Here is a 22,772-nt window from a genome sequence, read left to right as displayed (position 1 = left end):
CGTCAACAAATCCCTGCCCTCATTGCCCAGCTGCAGGTCCCAAATGACACACTTATAACTCGAGTTCTTATTCTTTTGGGTATACTTGGTTGTAGTAAAGACAATATTTAATATATTTCTCCATTTCTCTTTGGGTGGAGTTTTCTTCTGGGAATTTTCAGGGAACAATAAAATATTTCCACATTTAAAATAGATTTAGGGTAATATCACCCAAGTACAGGTCATATACGGCAACATATAAATCCCTTCCAGTTGCCCCCAGCTCAGCTCGGTGTTCTGCTCTGTCAGGATAAAAATGCACCTCTCTTTAACCGGGGGGATATTTGTATCCATTCTTGCTTCGTTGTGGGGAAATGATGAAAATGTCTGCAAACAGTGGGGCACCTTTGATTTGCCAGGCTTCTTTAAGGACGGGGATGTTGTCCTGGGCGGATTATTTAGTGTTCACTCCAATGCGGAGCATCAGGAGTTCTCCTTTCTGAACCAACCGGATGCGGTAAAATGCAAAAGGTGAGTTGCCCTGTTGAATTGGTCAGCTTCTGTCAAACTGTGCATTATATTTAATGAAGGACACTATTTTAGCGACAGTTCTATTTATGTTCCGGAAATTGACAAGTGAACAAAGGCAAAAAAAAAAACAATTGCTGCAAAAAAAGTTATTTTTATAACTTTCGATGTCAAATGTCCCCATGAAATGAATGATGACATTTAAAAAAAATGTTTATTAAGAAATGTTTCATAACAGTCGATACAGCCTGAAACGATCAAACAGAACAAAGACAAAACTTCATGAGTGATGACATTATTTTACCAACGTGCCAAATTAAACAGATGGCGAAAGAATTGTAATGATTGATTACTCTGCCATCAGCATGCGAACATTAGCGTATCTATGTCCAAGAATCACAGTTAGACTTCATGTTACAAGTTTACGTTTTTCCAAGAATTATTACATCAATATTTTAGACGATATCTAAAGAGGTGTGTAGCTTAAATATATATGTTTCCTCAAGGTAGGGACATCAAGTCTTTACTCCGCTAAGTGGTTTATTTTTCACTATTGTACTTCTTAGTAGCAGACCAATCAGTCAATAATTCATCTTTTTAAAAATGTATGATCCGATGGGACATGGGCGACATTTGTTGCTCATCCTTAATTGCCCTCGAACTAAACTGCTTGCTAGAGTTAAATTGCGGATTTTATCAATTGACACATGTCCTCAGAACATGAACCTCTGGATTATTAGTCAGCGGCATAACCACTCTACCACCATCTCCTCATGTTTGCTCCTCTGCTGGAGCGCATTCTGAGTTACACCTGCACCAATGTTTTGCTCAACAAATATTTGCGTCAATATGTACTCAACGCGCCAATCTGTGTTGTGTTCCGCAGCTTTGAGTTCAGAGAGTTTCGTTTTGTGCAGACGATGATATTTGCCATCGAAGAAATAAATAACGATTCGTCCTTACTCCCGAATATTACACTGGGCTACAGAATTCACGATTCGTGTGCTTTGGCCCATCTGTCCATGAAAGCAACTCTCCAGATGATCAACACAGAAGGAGCAGCCTCTTCAGAGGCCATCTGTAAAACATCCTCGGCGGTTTCTGCTATTATTGCCGATTCGAGTTCATCGCAATCTGTAGCTATAGCAACTTCAATTAGTCCTTTTAGAATTCCCGTGGTAAGTTGGACAATGCAAGTTTTACCGAATGTCATTTTACAATTTCCAAGGCAAAAGTGGTGAACCATGTGTTTGACATCGTACAAAAAGAGAAAACATTGCACAATCTCAGCAGGCCTGACAGCACCTGTGGAGAGAGAAGGGAGCGAACGTTTCGAGTCTGGATGTCTCTTTGTCAAAGCTGAGCTTTCTGATTCTAGATCCGCAGTAATTTGCTTTTTTCTTATGTTTGACACCACACCATAGTTTCAGGAACAGACTTCCGTTAGTAACTTTAAAACTCTAAGAACACCTTGTTACCTGATGAAATCGAACCCCACAGGGCTGAAAATGCAATTTTGTAGGAGCAGTGCTGAATAAAGTGCGCCACAGTAGAGATGCCGTCGAGCGTTTAAACTGTGCATGGCCGTAGGTTTAAATTCAATTACTTTTATGAGAGTATAAAACGGTTTCATGTGAACGTTTAGGAAGAATAGAGGCATAGACTATTTTCGAAATGGGGAAATGTTTAGGAAATCAGAAGCACAAAGGGATCCTTGTTCACGATTTTCTTAAGGTTAACGTGCAGGTCCAGTCGGCAGTTAGGAAGGCAAATACAATGTTTGCATTCATGTGGAGAGGGCTAGAATACAAGACCAGGGATGTGCTTCTGAGGCTGTATAAGGTTCTGCTCAGACCCCATTTAGAGAACTGTGAGCAGTTTTGGGCCCTGTATCTAGGGAAATATGTGCTGGCCTTGGAAAGGGTACAGAGGAGGTTCACAAGAGTGATCCCTGGAATGAAGAGCTTGTCCGACAAGGAACAGTTGAGGACTCTGGGTCTGTACTGGTTGGAGTTTACAAGGATGTGGGAGGATCTTATTGAAACTTACAGGATACTGCGGGGCCTGGATAGAGTGGATGTGAAGAGGATATTTCCACTAGTAGGAAAAACTAGAACCAGAGGACACCATCTCAGACGAAAGGGACGATCCTTTAAAACAGAGATGAGAAGGAATTTCCTGAGCTAGAGGGTGGTGAATCTGTGGAACTCGTTGCCGCAGAAGGCTGTGGAGGCCAAATCACTGAGTATCTTTAAGGCAGAGATAGTTAGGGTTTTAATTAATAAGGGGATCGGGGTTACGGGGAGAAGGCAGGAGAATGGGGATGAGAAAAATATCAACCATGATTGAATGGCAATGCGGAGTTGATGGGCCAAATGGCCTGATTCTGCTCCTATGTCTTATGGGAGACACTTGTCGGGGAGACAATAACTAGGGCCACACCCATAAGATAATGACTAGAAAATCCAATAGTGATTTCAGGGGAAACTGCCCAGAGAGTGGTCGGATTGCGGAAGGCACTCCTATAATGAATAATTGGGGTGATCAGCATGGGATGCATTTCAGGAGAAAAGTGAAGTAGAAAGATATGCTCATGTTGCTGAATGATCATTAGTGGGAGGAGGTTCCTGTGAAATAGAAGCACCAGATTGACCTGTTGAGCCCAGTGCCCTGTTTTCACACTGCAATGGAGAATTATATAATAACGCCTGTTCATAATTATCATCACAAACAGGAACGCTGGGGAAAGCCGCTGTTACACATAGGGACAATTCATATCTGAATTGTAATGAGCAAATTCCATGGATTTTGCTCCTGCAACAACTTATGTTTATGTTGAGTCTTCGTGTAACTAAATGTTGTAAAATGCTTTACGAGATTAATATAAAACAAAATATGGCAATGAACTACATTAGAGGGCGCATTAGATCCGCTGACTTAAGTTTGCTCAAGGATTTAGTTTCATGGAGCAGAAAAACGAGGGCGAGGGACGGAGCAATGCAGAATGGGAATCCCGGAGCTTAGGGTCCAAGCAAATCACAGAATTCCTACAGTGCAGAAGGAGGCCATTTGGCCCATCGAATCTACACCGACCCTCTTAAAGAGCACTTAACCCAGGCCCACTCCCCTGCCCTATCTTCATAATCAGACCTAACCTTTGGACACTATGGGTCAATGTAGCATGGTCAATCCACCTAACCAACACATCTTTGGATGGTGGAGCAATTAATGTCGGAACGCTGCAGGGACCAGAATTCGATGGGTGCAGATATCTGGGAGGGTTGTGGGGCTGATGGAGATTACATATATTTGGATGTGTGATGGTCGTGCGATATTTGAAAACAAGGATGGGATTTCTAAAAATAAACGGGGTTTGGTGCGGGTTAGGGTCTGGGCAGCAATGTTTTGGCTGACCTTATGTTGACGGCGTGTAGATTGCGCAAGGCTAGCCAGTAGTGCTTTCAAATAGTCAGGTTTAGAGGCATCAAAGGGATGAATGAAGGTTTCAGTAGCAGGAAGGCGGTGGTGTTACAATGGTGGAAATAGGTGGTCTCAGTGAAGGTGCGAATATGTGGATAAATTCTAGGGCAAGGAGGTCCCATGGCAGTGAAACTCCATGGACGTTCCCCAAGCTTGCCCTGCAGCAGAGCCAGAAAACTGTTTCCCTGAATTTTCGCATCTTCTACGGATGTTAGTGTTTAATGGGGAGGAATCCTATGAAGATACACTTTCCCTAAGAGAACTGCGGGTGCACCTATGCCGCATGGGTTGCAGCGGTTCAGGAAGACAGCTCACCTCCACCTTCTCAAAGGGGATGGGGGAATAAATGCGGGCCTAGTCAGCAAATAAATTTTTAAAGATGAATTTTAGAAATGCACCCACGCTATTTTAAGCACCACATTGGCTCAGAGAGAGCACCACAACTTCCGAATCGGAGGAGCGTGGGCTGGAGAGTCACTCCAGAAGTTAAAACTATTTGTCCTGTACTGAGGGTGTCCTGTTAGTGGCGTCATTTTTCAGATGAGACCTGAAAGCTGGAGCCTGATCCCTTTTAACCTGATCTACCCTGAGAGGTCCTGATAACATTAGATTGCCCAACCATGTTAACCCCACCTGGCCCTATTTTCCATCAGAATAAATGGTTTAGCAAAGTCCAGAGGCCAGTTGGATGAAATCTGATTGATTTCCCAAGCCCTAGCTTTCCGTGGGGCAGCTGGGGATAACCTCTTTGTTTCAGGCTGATAAAAGGTTCCGTTGGCACATTGCAAGAAAAGCAGACGAGTTAGCAGATCAAAAATGAACGCCAAACTGTAGGGGTGAAAATAAATGATCATTCAATTCCCATTTGTGGGACCTTGATTTTTCATAGAATTTACAGTGCAGAAGAAGGCCATTCGGCCCATCGAGTCTGCACCGGCTCTTGGAAAGAGCACCCTACCCAAGGTCAACACTTCCACTCTATCCCATAACCCAGTAACCCCACCCAACAGTATGGGCAATTTTGGACACTAAGGGCAATTTATCATGGCTAATCCACCTAACCTGCACATCTTTGGACTGTGGGAGGAAACCGGAGCACCCGGAGGAAACCCACGCACACACGGGGAGGATGTGCAGACTCCAAACAGACAGTGATCCAAGCCGGAATCGAACCTGGGACCCTGGAGCTGTGAAGCAATTGTGCTATCCACAATGCCACCGTGCTGCCCTTTGCGCGAATTGGCTACTTTCTGCTCCACAACAGTGACTGATGGCAGGAATATAAACTGCCCTCGCCCCCTGGTCTGTGGGCACTAGAGGAGCTGGGGTCGCTAACACGCTAACATATCAGAAATCTGAAACTCCACCCCCGTTCACGCCTGCTTCCGATTTTAATGAGGGGGGTTGTGGGGCCTGGCAATTAATCTACTTTCCAAAACACTAAACTAGACTGCGTGCACCAGATTTTGACAATTACATTTAACCATTGAAGACAGGGTTTCCAACCTCCTGGGGGCACCCGGACTACTGCGTGTGGGAAAGATCAGGAGGAGTGTTTCCCCATCCTCAATCAGACTTGCTTCCCACCTCACCGTCTCCCTCCCCCCCCAGCCGGTGATATCCTCCGATTCCGCCATCCCCTCTCTGCTTGCGATGTCTTTAACCTCACCACGCCCACTCCCTCCTTCACGCCTCTCTACTCCCTGGATTTTGACCGCAGGACTACCCACCTCCGACAATGATGACAGTCAATTGCCATGGTGATTCCACTGTTAAAACCTGCTGGACCTGCGCATTATCCGAGATTCCTGTCCCCTCTCCCGATTTAATAATAACAATCGCTTATTGTCACAAGCTGGCTTCAATTAAGTTACTGTGAAAAGCCCCAAGTTCCGGTGCCTGTTCGGGGAGGCTGGTATGTGAATTGAACCCGTGCTCCTGCCTTGTTCTGCATTACAAGCCAGCTCTCTAGCCCACTGTGGTAAACCAGCCATTAGGAAAAATAAATAATAATCGCTTATTGTCACAAGTAGGCTTCAAAGAAGTTACTGTGAAAAGCCCCTAGTTGCCACATTCCAGCGCCTGTTTGGGGGGATTGGTACGGAGTTGAACCCGCACTGGCGTTGTTATGCATTACAAGCCAGCTGTTTAGCCCACTGTGCTAAACCAGCCCCTGTAATGAGAAGCACTTGATGTTTCTGCCTGGTTTATCTGCAAAATATCAGGTCTGGAATGGGCTGAACAGAATATATTGGGGGCTGTTTAGCACAGGGCTAAATCGCTGGCTTTTAAAGCAGACCAAGGCAGGCCAGCAGCGCGGTTCGATTCCCGTATCAGCCTCCCCGAACAGGCGCCGGAATGTGGCGACTAGGGGCTTTTTACAGTAACTTCATTTGAAGCCTACTTGTGACAATAAGCAAATTTTCAATTTTTCATATTGTGACAAAATCGATTGATCTTGGTTCAAGCGAAAGCAATAACCAACAAGATATTATTTTACTTCACTGTAACTCATTTTGATTGTCCACAGGTGAGCTACTTTTCCACGTGCGCCTGTCTCAGCAATAAAGTGGAATATCCTTCGTTTCTACGAACAATCCCGAGTGATTACTTCCAAGCCAAAGCCTTAGCCCAGCTTGTGAAGCGATTTGGATGGACGTGGATCGGGACGATTCGAAGTGATGATGACTATGGTAACTTCGGAATGCAGGCTTTCACAGAGGCTGTGCAGCAACTGGGCGTCTGCATTGCGTATTTTGAGTCTTTTCACAGAAAATACCCGAGGGAGAGATTGCTCAGAATGGTAGAGGTCATAAAGAAATTTAGCACCAAAGTTATCGTGGCATTTCTTGCGCAAGCTGATATGGCCATTCTCCTGAGGGAGGTTGCTCGACAGAACATCAGTGGCATCCAATGGGTGGGGAGCGAAGCCTGGATTTCCACCTCACTGGTCACTCCCCAAGAAAACAGGCAATTCTTAACTGGAGCAATCGGGATTGCAATCCGTAAAGAAGATGTGCCTGGCTTAAAGGAGTTTCTAGTGAACATCCGTCCTTCCGTTTACCCGCGAAACGCTTTGATGAAAGAGTTCTGGGAAGCAAGTTTCGACTGTATTCTGGGAGCGACCGAACACAAACCGGAAGCTTTGGAATCCCCTTCACTGAAAACTGGATGCAAGGGGAAGGAACAACTTCAGGAATTGACCAATGCATATACCGAAGTATCAGAGTTCAGGATTACCTACAACGTGTACAAGGCGGTGTATGCTCTGGCCCACGCACTGCACAATATGCTCACCTGTGAGCGTGGAAAAGGGCCGTTTGAGAACGGAAAATGTGCAATGATTTCAGCTTTCGAACCTTGGCAGGTAAACGGAATGCGCTGCTCTTGGCATTGAAAACAAAATCACTTAAGTCCGGCTTCTAAAAACGGGTTGGCCACTCTGAAACCATGTTTAAATATAGCTTCGTAGTATTGAATATTTAAATAATTGTAAAGAATGCAAGGTGAGATTTATTTCCTAATGCCTATTCAGTTTTCTCTCTCTCGCTATGGCAGCTCCTGCATTATATAAAATCTGTCAATTTCGCAACCAAAGCTGGTGAGAAAGTGCATTTCGATGAAAACGGAGATCCGGTTCCAAGGTATGACATTGTAAACTGGCAGCCCAATGACTTTGGCGGCGCTGATGTTTTGACTGTCGGGGCGTACGATGGGTCGGCGCCTCCAGGGAAAGCACTGACATTAAAGGAGGAGTTGATTGTGTGGAGTGGCGGAAAGAGCGAGGTAAGATCACGGCTGTAGTTGGGCACAGATGCGAAGGAAAATCCACTCACCGAAAAGAAAGTGAACAATCGCCAAAATTATAATTCATTCAGAAAACTTGCATGACAAATTATTTCAACTTGAATATCACAAGAAATGCAATAAAATTCGACTTGTCTTCATAGTTTATTCCATTCCTCGGTGCCTCCATATAGTATATATCTTTACATTCACATTTTAGATTCCATTGACAGACCGAGATCTTCAAACTGAAGAATATAGAAAGTGGGAATAAAATTCAATTTTCTTCCCTTTCTCGTGTCCGTCAGTATAATTTCAATACTCTTGATATTGGTAAAGTACATTCAATATCCGGCATACAACTTACCTTTTATGCCCCCAAAATATTTCATTCATAAAATATCTCAAAGAACATTGCAAAACAATTCAAAATGGCCACTACAGAAAGTGCAGTGATGTCCAAAGTTTCAATACACAGACCATGTTGCACTCTGCGCTACTTCAAATCGTTTCCTTTTTGCTCTAAACAAGATTCCACGAGCAGTGTGCTCTGAAAACTGTCCCCCCGGAACGAGAAAAGCAGCAAAAAAGCACCAACCGCTCTGTTGTTTTGACTGCATCCCGTGTGGCGACGGAGAAATCAGCAACACTACAGGTGTGTAAAGTTCAGCCGCTTCCTACTCATTCGTTGCAAAGCGGTTGCTAAATAACTTTTCACAATATACATTAATGATCTGGAAGAAGGAACTGAAGGCATTTTGCTACATCTGCACGTGGTACAAAGGTCTGTAGAAGGGCAGGTAGTGTTGAGGAAGGCGGGGTGGCTGCAGAAGGACTTGGACAGGCTCTGAGAGTGGGCAAAGAAGTGATAGATGGAATACAATGTGGAAAAGTGTGAGGTTATGCACTTTGGAAGGAGGAATGGAGACACAGACTATTTCTAAATTAGAAAATCAGAAGCAAAAGGGACTTGGTAGCCCTTGTTCACGATTCTCTTAAGGTTAACGTGCAGGCTCAGTCGGCAGTTAGGAAGGCAAATGCAATGTTAGCATTCATGTCGAGTGGGCGAGAATACAAGACAAGGGATGTACTTCTGAGACTGTATAAGGCTTTGGTCAGACCCCATTTGGAGTATTGTGAGCAGTTTTGGGCCCCATATCTAAGGAAGGATGTGCTGGCCTTGGAAAGGGTCCAGAGGAGGTTCACAAGAATGAACCCCAGAACGAAGAGCTTGTCGTATGAGGAATGGTTGAGGAGTCTGGGTCTGTACTCGTTGCAGTTTAGAAGGGTGAAGGGGGATCTTATGGAAACTTACGGGATACTGCAGGGCCTGGAGAGTGCACGTGGAGAGGTTGTTTTCACTTGTAGGAAAAACAGGAACCAGAGGGCACAATCTCAGACAAAAGGGACCATCTTTTAAAACCAAGATGAGGAGGAATTTCTTCAGCCAGAAGGTGGTGTATCTGTGGAACTCTTTACTGCAGAAGGCTGTGGAGGCCAAATCACTGATTGTCTTTAAGACAGAGATAGATAGGTCCTTGATTAATAAGGGCATCAGGGGTTATGGGGGAAGGCAGGAGACTGGGGATGAGAAAAATATGAGTCATGATTGAATGGCAGACCAGACTCGCTGGGCCGAGTGGCCTAATTCTGATCCTGTGTCTTATGGTCTTAAGGCCCCAAAATAAATTCTTTCCCTGTCTTCCCCCTTTGCTTTTTCTTAGATTCGATACACTGCATCAAATGCCCTCCCGAATATTGGACTGGTCTGAAGCGAGATCAATGTATACCGAAGCAAATTGAATACCTGGGGTTTACCGAAATAACAGGCATTGTATTGATGGCACTTACAATAGTTGGGGCGGTCCTCACAATGGGCGTGGCTGCTCTTTTCTTCATTTACAAACGCACTCCTATTGTTAAAGCTAACAACTCCGAGCTCAGTTTTTTCCTGCTGTTTGCACTCACCTTGTGTTTCCTTTGCTCGTTCATTTTCATGGGCGAGCCAACATTTTGGTCTTGCATCTTCCGCCACGTGACGTTCAGCATTACTTTTGTCTTTTGCGTTGCCTGTGTTCTGGGCAAGACAGTTGTTGTGGTCATGGCGTTTAAGGCCACAGTTCCTAACAGAAATATGATGAAATACTTTGGGCCCACACGGCAGCGGCTGACGGTGTGCGCCCTGACAATGGCGCAGAGTTTCATCTGCACAATCTGGCTAGCTACCTCGCCGCCTTTCCCACGTAAAAATACCAACTATTTTAAGGATAAAATCATTCTGGAATGCGATGTGGGATCGACAACCGCCTTCTATTGTGTGCTGGGCTTTCTGGGCCTTCTTTCCTGTGTGTGTTTTGTCGTTGCGTTTCTAGCTCGAAAACTGCCCGATAATTTCAATGAGGCCAAATTCATAACCTTTAGCATGCTTATATTTTGTACAGTGTGGATAACCTTCATTCCAGCCTATACAAGCTCGCATGGGAAATTTACGGTAGCCGTCGAGGTGTTCGCTATTTTGGCATCCAGCTTTGGTCTTCTTGTCTGCATTTTCGCTCCTAAATGTTACATCATTTTGCTGAGACCAGAATATAATACAAAGGAACATGTGATGGGCAAAGTGAATTCCAAGAAATTGTGACAACCATTCGACTATAATTTAACGTTAATACAATTTGCCATTAAATAATTTGGCTTTAGTGCGATTAACAGAGCTCTCCTGCCTTGTTTAAAGCACCTGCTATTGGTGTATAGTTATTTGCATGAGAGAATGTTTACTACAATTTAAAAATAAAATATATGCAAACTTCACCATGCAATGAAATGCCAAATTAATATAAATCTATCCAATTTCATTACTATTATACTTTGGGAATAAAGAAAAATGTGACACACAATTGAATGAACTTGGAGATTTGCGGTTATTAAAGAAAGACGATCAAAAGCAAAGTAAAATTCACCAATGTTCGGTATTTTCCAATCGTTATACTTGACGTTTACCAGATCTCAGGTAGCAATGTGAGCCACATTTAAAACAGGAGAAGACTTCTAATCAATTCCTCACAAATACTTGTCGTGTTGTACGAAGCTGTAAAAGGCGGTAACGTCTTTTCAGAGGATAGCACTTTTACCTCTGGAGCCCCACTTCGGAGATTTAAGTAATTATGTCACCCCACACTCAGTGCAGTGCTGAGGGAGCACATCACTTAAAGAAGCTTGCCCAGACCCCGACTATAATCTTCCAAAGTTCTCTCATTTTGGGAAATGAATGTCACTTGCTATTTAAGAGAGCGAAGAGGGAAACCAGAGAATGATAGACCGGTTAGCTGAACATCTGTTATCCGTAAGTCACTGGAGTCTATCATTACGGATAGGGTGACCGTGAAAATTTTCGACTGGTCCTGGAGAGTCAACATTAATGTGTAAAGGGCAGATCATGCCTAACAAACCTGGCTAATATTTTGAAGGGGTGACTAAAGTATTGGAGAAGGGAATGTTTGTGGAAGTTATTTCTAGGGACTCCCAAAAGACACTTGATGAATTCGCTTGGAAGTGACTGTTGATTAAAGCTGGAACTCATTGAATTGAAGAAAATTATTAACATGGTTAGGAAATTGGCTGAGGGACAATGGGCAGAGTGTAGTGGAAGAGGAAGGTCCTCTAATGAGCAGAGTGTGACACATGGATGTGGGACTTTCACTATCCACCATTGTTAACAACTTTGCCGATGGAACGGGAAGCACCATATCCAAAATTGCTGATTATGGAAAGATAGGCAGTGTTGTAAGCAGTCTGGATGGAAGCACACAATTATAAACAGATATTAAGTGAATGGGTGAAACTGGCAAACAGAGGTAATGTAAAGTCATCCACTTTGAATCTACAAAGGATTGGACACTGCACTTTCTAAATAGTGCAATGTCAGAAACGGTGGAGATCACTTGGGGGTCAATTTACATACATCATTAAAACGTTTAGAGTAGGTAACGAAAATATTCAGGAAATCTAATAGAATGTTGACCTTGCTATCTAGTGGAATGAGTACAATGTAGCAGACGTCATGCTCTAGTTATAAAAAGACCCAGTTAGGCCTCACCTGGCATACTGTGAGCATTTATGCAAACTTCGGAAGGATACGTTGGCATGGGATGATGTGTAACATAGATTTCCCAAAATGATAGCTCGACTCAAGAATTAACTTCAGAAGATCATTAATTGGCCATTTAAGTCAATTGGCCACAGGGCGAGAAGGTCATCTATAGGCGATCCCGCCCACAAGGTATTTGTGAAAAGGATGAGGAGGTGGAGGAGTTCAGGGTCATCAACATTCGGTTTAATTAAATGCCCTTTCCGTCTCCAAGCTCGGTACAGGTTACAACAGAAGATTCCAGCCCATAGTGCAGAATGAATTCTCGTGGTATTCAACCAGAGGCGGGTGGAGCAGTCATAATTCGGGGAGCCCCAACTCAAAATCAAATCGTGTGGGCGCCCAGAATGTGTCTGTGTGCGTGTAGACCAGAAGGCAAACCTTATGGCAAACCTTCCTTCTGATCAAGGACTCTGAGAATTTAAATCACTTTAATTAGAGGCGAACAGCTGTATGTTGCCGCCAGAACCAGCGGGAGAGGTGGCGCTGCCAGCAATGCACCCAGGGAGAGGCCCAGGATCATGGAGGCCTCAGGTTACTGAGGGCAGGCTGGGGGTGATAGATTGCGGGTTGCGGAATACGTGAATGGAGCAGGAAGAAACTGACAGCAAGTCAGTGGGTTGGCTCTCGACAGGCCACCCCCCAGGCCACCCCCCCCCCCCCCCCGACCTCCGAATGCTGGGTCATCAGGCACAGGGTACCTGATAATACCCGTCATCCGCATGCACACAGACACATGCTGGGAGCCCATAAAGGGTAGCAGTAGAAGGGTGTTTTTCTGAATGGAAGGTTGTGACTCGTGGCGTTCCACAGGGATCTGTGCTTAGGCCTCTGTTGTTTATAGTGTACGTAACCGATTTGGAGGAAAATATAGCCGGTCTGATTAGTAAGTTCGCGGATGATAAGATTGGTGGAGTGGCAGACAGTGTTGAGGATTGTCAGACGATACAGCAGGATATGGATGGGTTGGAAACTTGGACAGAGAAATGGCAAATGGAGTGTAATTCGGACAAATGTGAGGCAATGCATTTTGGTAGGTCTAACATAGAGGGGAAATATACTGTCAATGGCAAAACTCTTAGGAACATAGAAAGTCTTAGAGATTTGGGCATGCTTGTCCACAGATATTTGAAGGTGGCATCACAAGTGGAGACGGTAAGCAAGAAAGCAGACAGAATGCTTGATCTCATTGTATGGGGCAGTGAGTATAAAAACTGGCAAGTCATGCTACAGTTGTATAGAATCTTGGTAAGGTCGCACTTGGAATATTGCGCACAATTCTGGTCACCACACTACCAGAAGGATGTGGAGGCTTTGGAGAGGGCCTAGAGGAGGTTTACCAGGATGTTGCCTGGTCTGGAGGGTGTTTGCTATGTAGAGAGGCTGAATAGACCCAGTGGTTGAGGGATGACCTGATAGAAGTCTACAAGATTAGGAGACGTATGGATAGAGTGGATGGGCAGGCATTCTTTCCCAGGGTGAAAGGGTCAGTTCCAGGGGACATAGATTTATGGTCCATGGGACAAAGTTTAGAGGAGATGTGCGAGGCTGGTTCTTTATGCAGAGGGTGGTGATTGCCTGGAGGTGGTTGTGGAAGCAGATACATTAACGGTGTTCAAAAGGCATCTTGACAAACACATGGAAGTGCTGAGTTTTTGGCAAATGTTGGTATCATGAATAGTACAGGCTTGGTGGTTCGAAGGGCCTGTTCCTGTGCTGTATTGTTCTTTGTTGTAGAATTCCGGTGGGTCTTCCCACGAGGAGATGACATGGGGCCCTCCAGTAAGCAAGACCCCTGTTACCTGCATTAATTACTGTCCAGTGTGTTTGAAGTTTGGAACTAATTTCAGCAAATGGAAAATCATCCTAAATTAGTTGTTCATTTCAAAACTGAGATAGATTATTTTAGGTAACTAAACATATTATGGAATTAAGTCTCATGTCAACAGTGAACACGTTGAATAGTGGAACAGGCCAAGTGTGCTAACTGAACTCCTTCTGTCGCTATCCACTAATGTTCCTCTGCACTGTCAGAGATCAATTCTGTCTGTTTCACTTAAATGGACCTGAAGGACCCATGAAAGTATTTTGAAGAAGTGCAGAAATGGTATGACATCTTTTTAGGAATTCCTGAAACAGACACTCAAGGTATTCCTTTCCAAAGATAGCCAATATATATTTAATGAAGTAGATGATATATTTATCTCTGTGCATTGTGAAGAGATGACACATTAGTCAATTGCTAGTTACCTTTACACCGATCCTGAAATTGTAGGAAACAAAATACTTTCTTAGCATGCATGAGACACTGCCAAAATGTTTATGAAAATACAAACAAGCTCAACAAATCTGGCATCACCTGTGGAGAGGGACACACATTTCCCTAATAGTTTCCCTAATAGTTTCCCTACCACTGGCGTGTGACTCATTGATCTGTGGTTCCCTGGCTTATCCCTACAACCCTTCTTAAACAGTGGAACCATTAGCTGTCCTCCAGTCCTCTGGCACCTCCCCCTTGGCCAGAGAGGAATTAAACAATTTGGTCAGAACCCTTGCAATCTCCTCCCTCACCTCCCACAGCAGCCTAGGGCACAATTCATCTGGACCTGGATATTCGTCCAATTTTAAGCCTGCCAACACCGCCAATACCTTGTCACCCAAAACTCAATGTTAGAGGAACGGTTTGACGCAGGCCACTTAGTTGGGGGAACTGCGGGGATCTGTATGGATGACGGTTCGAGGGGACAATCAGGCCAGAAAGAATCTAATTTCTGCTGAAACTTGGGACGCCCAATTTGGGCGACCTTTGATCCTGTTATTTATGCGTCCAAAATCTGCTAGTGTTTTATCTTAATTCAATTGTTACAGAAAATATTATCACTCAGTGGAATGTAGGGCCCTGAATACATTCAAAAATAAACTGTTTGTAATTTCCTTACATGTAGTGAGAAGAATAAATCTCCTGCCAGAGGTATTTCCAATCCTCTGGAAGCATCAAGCAAACTGGATGCTGAATTAATCACAAAACGCACAGGATTAGTGTTGATTGACTTGGTGTTGCGTGTTCTTCTTCACTCATCCTGCAAGCCATGGGGTTCAAAAACAGTGACTGATTTTCAAAGTTTGTTGCTTTGGGATCAAATTGACCCTCTTGGATTCAACATGAAGAATATAGCTAAGACATTTTGATTTGCCCAAAGGATTGTGAGAATGGTGAATTGATGAAGCAGAACCCAGTGGGGATGTTTTCATAATGAAGCTGTCATTATTTTTGTCTGTTCCCTGTTAAATTCTGCTGCTCTCCATTGAGGTAGAGCCAAGTACTAATCGATTTCCCTTTGGGACACGTAACTAATTGATTCAAAGACCCCGAAGCATTAAATTGAGGGAAGGTAGCTTCACAATATAAAGACAGCTGCAAGCGCAGTATTTTGGGACAACACCAGTCACATTTAACGAGGATGGACTGCCTGCTTCTCTCTGGTTGGTGATATATGTTCTTGCCCCTGTTCGCTTGTCGGATGAGCCAAGGTGCAAACGTTGGGGAAAATTTGACTTACTCGGGTTGTCTAAGGACGCAGACGATTAGGGGTTGGTTTAGCTCACTCGGCTAAATCACTGGCTTTTAAAGTAGACCAAGCAGGCCAGCAGCACGGTTCAATTCCCGTACCAGCCTCCCCGGACAGGCGCCGGAATGTGGCGACTAGGGGCTTTTCACAGTAACTTCATTGAAGTCTACTCGTGACAATAAGCGATTTTCATTTCATTTCATGTTCTGGGTGGAGTTTTTTTTAGCGGCCATGTAGAAGTCGAAGATCAAGATCTCTCAAAAGCATTGAAGTGTATACTATTCGTAAAACTTTGTCGCATTTTCTTTGTATTTCCTTCTAATCTAATTTGTCCGTTAATTTTGTTAAAAACACCTGGAAGGTGTTACTGACTTCCGATTCGTTTTTCAAGATTGACGTATGTCAGTTTCTCGTGATTCACGAGTGGTCACAATAGTTTGTCATTTGAATGCAATTCTATCGAGTAAATTGGAACATTAAAAAAAAAAGTTATTTTTTAATTATACATTATCATTCGATGGAAATTTGTCATGGGCGATTTTGGAAATCTAAAGCTTTATGAAATTTCGACGCAGACTGGATTGAAAAATTACAAAAGGCTCGGATTATTTGTCAATTTCGAGCTCATTTGTGTGAATTCAATGGGTAAATATGGGATATAGCGGTGACAAGATCAGTTTTGCTGGAGGGCAATGGAGACACAGAGAACAGAAATATCTCAAATTGGAGTCTGGGTCTGCGATAAATTAACTGGTAGCTGTCTGTACTGTAGCCATAGCGCTCTGAAACTTACAAATTATCCTGTTCGTTATTCCGTTCGTTCTGCTAAAATTGTCATTGCGGATCTCTGAGGGTAGGGTGCAGTGAATATATTCTCACATTGACTGTCTAAACTCACACTGAAAATGGGCAGGTGGAAGAAATATGGCGCGCTCATTCCGACTGAAATTGCAGCTCCGTAAAAGTTAATTGCAGACACGTAAACAGGGGTGTTAGAATAGTTTGTACGTTGGGATAGAATCAATCCTTCGTTGTTGTATCTCTCGACATAATTTCGTTTTTTTTGCAGAAACTGTGTAATTTACTCACCAACTTTCATGTCTGACATTCTTTTTGAAATTGAAACCTATTTTCGACTATGTTTGTCGTTTCTCCAGCAGCAAGTAGAATCATAGAATTTACAGTGCAGAAGGAGGCCTTTCGGCCCATCGAGTCTGCACCGACCCTTGGGAAGAGCACCCTACTTCAGCCCACACTTCCACCCAGTAACCCCACCTAATCTTTATGTTTGGACATGAAGGGGCAATTTAGGGTGGCCAATCCACCTAACCTGCACATCTTTGGACTGTGGGAGGAAACCAGAGCACCCGGAGGAAACCCACGCAGACACGGGGAGAACGTGCAGACTCCGCACAGACAGGGACCCAAGCCAGGAATCGAACCTGGGACCCTGGAACTGTAAAACAACAGTGCTAAGATTCCGTCCAACTTCTGCGCTTGTTATCAGGCACCTGATTCAGGCCCAACACAATGATCCAACTATCCATCATATTTTGCTTTCTGGGCAACTGAAGTGAACTGGTCTGAACATCTCTAATTAAATTTGACAAAGCTTTGTTATTTCACCACTCGGCTGTTCCAAATTACTCCTCGCTGTCGAGAATGTTTTTATTACTTTTAAAGGTGAGAACTGAACGCTCTATTCCCTTTCCTTATCAAAGCCATGGGACTCAACATCAGATCCCATTGATCAGGATGTCATTTCTAGTTTGGGATTCTTGTCTTCAAATTATGACATACTTGCCCACTTCATTGTGATCCCTATTAAGAATAGTGGTGAAAATCTATTAACCAACACTAACCGTAGACAAGGGAAACTGATGCGGATAATAACTCATTTTGTTCGATTTATTATCCTAAACCTAGGCGAATGGATAAGTGTTTATAGCAGCGTCTCTGAAATAAGAGAGTAACTTAATCCTAATACACTGTTTTCTGCTAATTGTATTTGTTCTTCCGTTAGTGTTCTTAAAAATTAGTTTCTTCCTTTAAGTGACTGTCATGTCAATGAGACCAAGAAATGCAAATTCCTCTTTTTCATCTCTGCTTTCTGCAGCAGTCGGTTCAGACTTTTTGTGTTTGCAAAAGCGAGGATGTTCGCAATAGAAGAAATCAACAAGAACCCTGATTCGCTTCCAAACATTATGCTGGGTTACTGGATTCATGATTCTTCTGGCATGCCCGCTGTATCAAGAAAAGCGGCCTTTGGTTTTAAAACAGGCTTCAAAGCACAGCTTCAGATTCTGCCTGCAAACAATCTCCCGTGGTTCCTGCCATTGTTGACGATTCTGGATCACGTAACAAGTCTTACAACATCAGGTTAAAGTCCATCACGTTTGTTTGGAATCACTAGCTTTCGGAACACAGCTCCTTCATCAGGTGAGTGATGAAGGAGCTACCGTCTGAAAGCTAGTGATTCCAAACAAACCTGTTGGACTTTAACCTGGTGTTGTAAGACTTCTTACTTTGCCCACCCCAGTCCAACGCCGGCATCTCCCCATCTTTCTGTATCATCACAGACCATCGTGTCTTTAGTCGCACCCTTTTGGATTGCTGTGGCAAGTTGTTTCATGAATTAATATAACAGACAGCTGGTGCACGATAGTGGGAAGACAGACATGTAAATGTCCTCTTCCATGAAATCCTTGCTGATAGTCTGATAAAACTTCTATAAGCAACTGGATTAATTCATTCACAAATACGGCTAAAATATTAATGTTCTTCTGCTCTATGTTCGGCTGTTGCCAGTGCTTTTTATGCTTACCACCGCTCAGTCAAACTACCATGAACCAATTGGACGACTCATGGATATGTGCCATATCAGCATTTGAAATATATTTGTATTCATAAAATCATTCCCTTCAGCATGATTACATTAGACTAGCGCAGTATTTATGCACTTATCACAACACTAGTAGCAATTTTGTACAAAAACAGAACATACTGGACAATCTCAACAGGTCTGGCAGCCTCTGTAGAGAGAGAAGAGAGTTAATGTTTTGAGTCTGGACGACTCTTTGTCAAAGCTGTCATAACGTTGTCATACAGAGTTATCCTAACTGGAAACATTAGCTACCTTCTCTCTCCACAGACGCTGTCAGACCTTAATTTAATAATCTTTATTGTCACAAGAAAGCTTACATTAACACTGCAATGAAGTTATTGCAAAAAGCCCCTAGTCACCACATTCTGGCGCCTGTTCGGGTACACAGAGGAAGAATTCAGGATGTCCAAATTACCTAATAGCACACCTTTTGGGACTCGTGGGAGGAAACCGGAGCACCCGGAGGAAACCCACGCAGACACGAGGAGAACGTGCAGACTCCACATGGACAGTGGCCCAAGCTGGGAATCGAACCTGGGACCCTGGAGCTGTGAAGCAACAGTGCTACCCACTGTGCTACCGTGCCGCCCTGCTGCGATTGTCCAGTATTTTCTATACTTGTTTCAGATTTAACTGCTTTTATATTATTGTTGTAACAATTAAAGGTGATTCAGATAAAAGCTTATCATGCCGACTTAAAAAAAGGATTTTGTGTTTATGGACTGATTTCATAAGAGCAATTGTAAATAAGATCAGCAGCAATTCATTCATTATAGCATTCTCCACATTTGCTGTTATTGCAATATTAAAGTCCAGTGCAAAATTGACAATTTGTTGAACCACGCGTATCTCAATGGCCAATGTTGCGAAGTTTGATCTGATATATTTATGTTCACCCGGATTACCTTAAACTCATCAGTGCATTTGTACAAGTGTTATTGAGATTTACTTAAATATATATGTTATTTTCAAATTTCCATGATCCTTTTCTCAAATTGAATCTATTTTTCAGTTATATTGTTGGAAAGTATATTTTTATTTGTATTTCTTGGTATATTTGTAGTTGTATTTCTTGGTAAACAGCTTCTTCCCTGCTGTTACCAGACTCCTAAATGACCCTCTTAAAGACTGACCTCATTAACACTACACCCCTGTATGCCTCATCCGATGCCGGTGCTTATGTAGTTACATTGTGTAACTTGCGTTGCCCTGTTATGTATTTTCTTTTATTCCCTTTACTTCCCATGTACTTAATGATCTGTTGAGCTTCTCGCAGAAAAATACTTTTCACTATACCTCGGTACACGTGACAATAAACAAACCCAATCCAATCCAATCCAACGTATAGTAAAGGGGTTGGGAATTGAAACATAACTAAGCAACGCCGAACTAAGCAGGCATGAGGGACTTCTTGCTGCTATTGAAAAAAAACCTGTCGATGATCAATGAAGATACGCTGACTGTGTTTTATTATCTAAATTCCTTACAGCAAAATGCTGATTATTCTAACAAGCAGTGTTTGCTGCAGGTACATACTACGAATGTTAGGTGTGAATTACATACGTATATGTGCATTATTTATATGTATTGTCCAACCTTTCATCTAGATTAGCTACGTCGCTACATGTGCATGCCTGGGCAACAGACATGCATATCCATCGTTCTTTAGAACAATCTCGGGCGATTACTTTCAGGTGAAAGCTTTAGCTCAATGTCTGAACCATTTTGGATGGACCTGGATCAGGACAATTAGAAGCGATGATGACCATGGGAACTTTGGGATGCAAGCTTTCACAGAGGCTGTGCAAGAGTTAGGCACTTGTATCGCTTTTTACATAACATATCCAAGGAAAAAAATGCTTCAGACTATGGACATCATAAATAAATCTTCCATCAAAGTTATCCTAGCCTTCCTTGCGCAAGCGGACATGAGCATTTTATTACAGGTATTTGCAAGGCAGAATGTAATAGGCATACAATAGATAGCCAAGCTTGGCTCATCACCACAGTTCTGCCCCCTGAGGAAAGTAAACAATTTTTTGTTGGCACAATTGGAATTGCGAATTGAAAAGTGCAAGTGCCAGGCTGGAGAGATTTTTTAATGCAGGCTCGTCCATCTACTATCCGGGAAACCCATTAATGGAAGAGTTTTGGGAGAGACCTTTCAGCTGTAATTTAAAGGACGCTGAAAACACATTGGGCCATTTCAAATCTGATTCATGGGTTAAGGAATGCACTGGAAAAGAAAACCTACATTCTGCACCCAACGAGTATACCGATTTGTCTGAGCACCGAGTAACTTACAACGTATATAAATCGACTTATGCCATAGCCCACGGTCTTCACATGTTCCCATGTGAAAATGGCAACGGACCCACTTAATAATAACAGTTGTGCAAATATTTCAATCTTACAACCTTGGCAGATAAATGTTTCTCCTAATATCCTCTGTACAAGCATGAAGTAACTGAATAATGTAATATATGAATGATAAGGTCACGTGTAAATAAAGTGTCTAACAATGTAACAATGGCTAACAATATGAGTATAAGGAAATCTTGCATCTGTAGACCCCGGGGCGTCCTAAAATGCTTTGCGGTCAATAAAGTAGTTTTGAAATGTAGTTATTGTTGCAATGTCCAAAACGGTAGCCAATTGGACACATCAGTGTCTCACACGAAACAATATGAGAATGATCAAATAAGCTGTTTCAGCAATGAATGATAAATATTGTCCGAGGCAGGGATGTGCTGGTCTGCTCTTTGAAATTGAGACAGGTTTCTTATAACAGAACTTGCAACGTTCCAACTGCCAGGACCTATTTCCCCTCCATTTGCCACAATACATTTGCAACCATTGATTTGCGTAATCACTACCCAGCACTACCTTTTATACTCATGTGTAATCATAATATATACTATGCTTCGTCCCTCTGTACCCTACCGCCTGGCACTCATAACTATTCCCACAACTTTAATAGCCTCAAATTACCCGTTTAACTATTCGTCACCGGGGACAGTTTGATTACATTAAACATATTGAGGCCCAATTTCGTCCCAGCCAAACGCGTCTAACGCTCTCAGATAATTCGATCATCAAAGATTTGATCAGTTTTTTCCTCCACTATAAACGTTTCAGTTAAATTCCTCCATCTCACCCGAAATGAAGAACTCGTGGATTTTGCTTCTTAAAGCGTGTGATCGACCATTCCGCTGCCATTTTTACTCCTCTCCATTGCATTGATCACAACTCTCCCAACATGTGGTCCTGCCTTGGCCCGAACACAATTTTTAAACTGGTCTCTTTCCCTTTCATCTAAAGCCCGTGAACAAGTTGGCTTGGCCCTTACTTGTATCCATATATCCTAAAAACGGAATAACCAACAGCGATTGTAAAGTAGACCGTGCAAACTCTAATATTATTCAAGTCTTGAATTTCTGATTTTAATCCAAAGGTTCCAAAAGCACTTTGCTCTGAAACTTGCGCTCCAGGAACACGAAAAGCTGGGCGGATAAGACAACCCAAATGTTGCTTTGATTGTGTACAGTGTTCCCAGGATGAAATCAGCAAAAGTACAGGTAAGATATGTGTCAGTCCTCCTCATTTATTTGCTAAGAATTTAGAACATCAGCTTCTTTTACAATGTCGATACATTTTCTTTCAGATGCGACCGATTCCATTCCATGTCCAGCAGATTACAAGTCCAACAGCGAGACCAGGGTATCGAAATTTTGTTATTCCATGAGATCATGGGGGTTATTCTGGTGACCCTGGCATTGCTTGGATGTTGCATCACGTTAATGGTATTTGTTACATTTTACACTCACGGAGACACTCAAATTGTCAAAGCTAATAACTCAGAGTTAAGCTTCCTCCTTTGTTTGTTTTCTATGTTCCATCGCGTTTATTGGGGAACTGTCAGCCTGACTCGCCACATCACCACCTTCTCCTCTGAAAAACAGCGTGCAATCTAATGAGATAATAGTCTTTAAATGCCACGTAGGGTCTTCAATCCCCTTCTGTTGTGTCCTGGGCGACATTGGACTTAAAAAAAAAAATATAAATTTAGAGTACCCAATTGATTTTTTCCAATTCAGGGGCAATTTAGCGTGGCCAATCCACCTAACCTGGACATCTTTGGGTTGTGGGGGCGAAACCCACGCAAACAGGGGAGAATGTGCAAACTCCACACGGACAGTGACCCGGAACCGGGATCGAACCTGGGACCTAGGCGCCGTGAGGCTGCAGGGCTAACCCACTTCGCCACTGTGCTGCCCACTACATTGGACTTTTGTCTTTTGTGTGCTTTGTGGGCGCCTTCCCCGCTCGACAACTTCCTGATAACTTCAATGAAGCTAAACACATAACTTTCAGCATGCTTATCTTCTGCGCCTTCTGGATA

General features: G+C 43.1%; 1 protein-coding gene and 1 pseudogene across 1 annotated transcript; both read left to right on the top strand.

The window, feature by feature from the left end:
- Nucleotides 1-1,412: 1,412 nt before the first annotated feature.
- LOC119975995 (extracellular calcium-sensing receptor-like) lies at nucleotides 1,413-10,411 on the top strand. The gene is made up of 5 exons (XM_038816009.1): nucleotides 1,413-1,685; nucleotides 6,518-7,354; nucleotides 7,546-7,773; nucleotides 8,305-8,428; nucleotides 9,498-10,411. The coding sequence occupies exons 1-5, from the start codon at nucleotides 1,428-1,430 to the stop codon at nucleotides 10,409-10,411; spliced, it is 2,361 nt and encodes a 786-aa protein (XP_038671937.1). The 5' UTR covers nucleotides 1,413-1,427.
- Nucleotides 10,412-17,639: 7,228 nt separating this feature from the next.
- Nucleotides 17,640-20,752, top strand: LOC119975662 (annotated as a pseudogene).
- The last annotated feature ends 2,020 nt before the right edge of the window (nucleotides 20,753-22,772 follow it).

The sequence above is a fragment of the Scyliorhinus canicula genome, chromosome 13 (genome assembly GCF_902713615.1).
Source record: "Scyliorhinus canicula chromosome 13, sScyCan1.1, whole genome shotgun sequence".
NCBI lineage: Eukaryota > Metazoa > Chordata > Chondrichthyes > Carcharhiniformes > Scyliorhinidae > Scyliorhinus > Scyliorhinus canicula.
Note: the sequence above shows the minus strand (reverse complement) of the source record. Positions and strands in the feature narration are given on the sequence as shown.

What these genes read in the sequence shown, in the direction of transcription:
- LOC119975995 (XM_038816009.1), top strand. Translation starts at nt 1,428, where the DNA reads ATGATATTTGCCATCGAAGAAATAAATAACGATTCGTCCTTACTCCCG. An exon ending in GTCCTTTTAGAATTCCCGTG is followed by an intron (nt 1,686 to 6,517) that starts GTAAGTTGGACA and finishes GATTGTCCACAG; the next exon opens with GTGAGCTACTTTTCCACGTG. An exon ending in AGAAATCAGCAACACTACAG is followed by an intron (nt 8,429 to 9,497) that starts GTGTGTAAAGTT and finishes GCTTTTTCTTAG; the next exon opens with ATTCGATACACTGCATCAAA.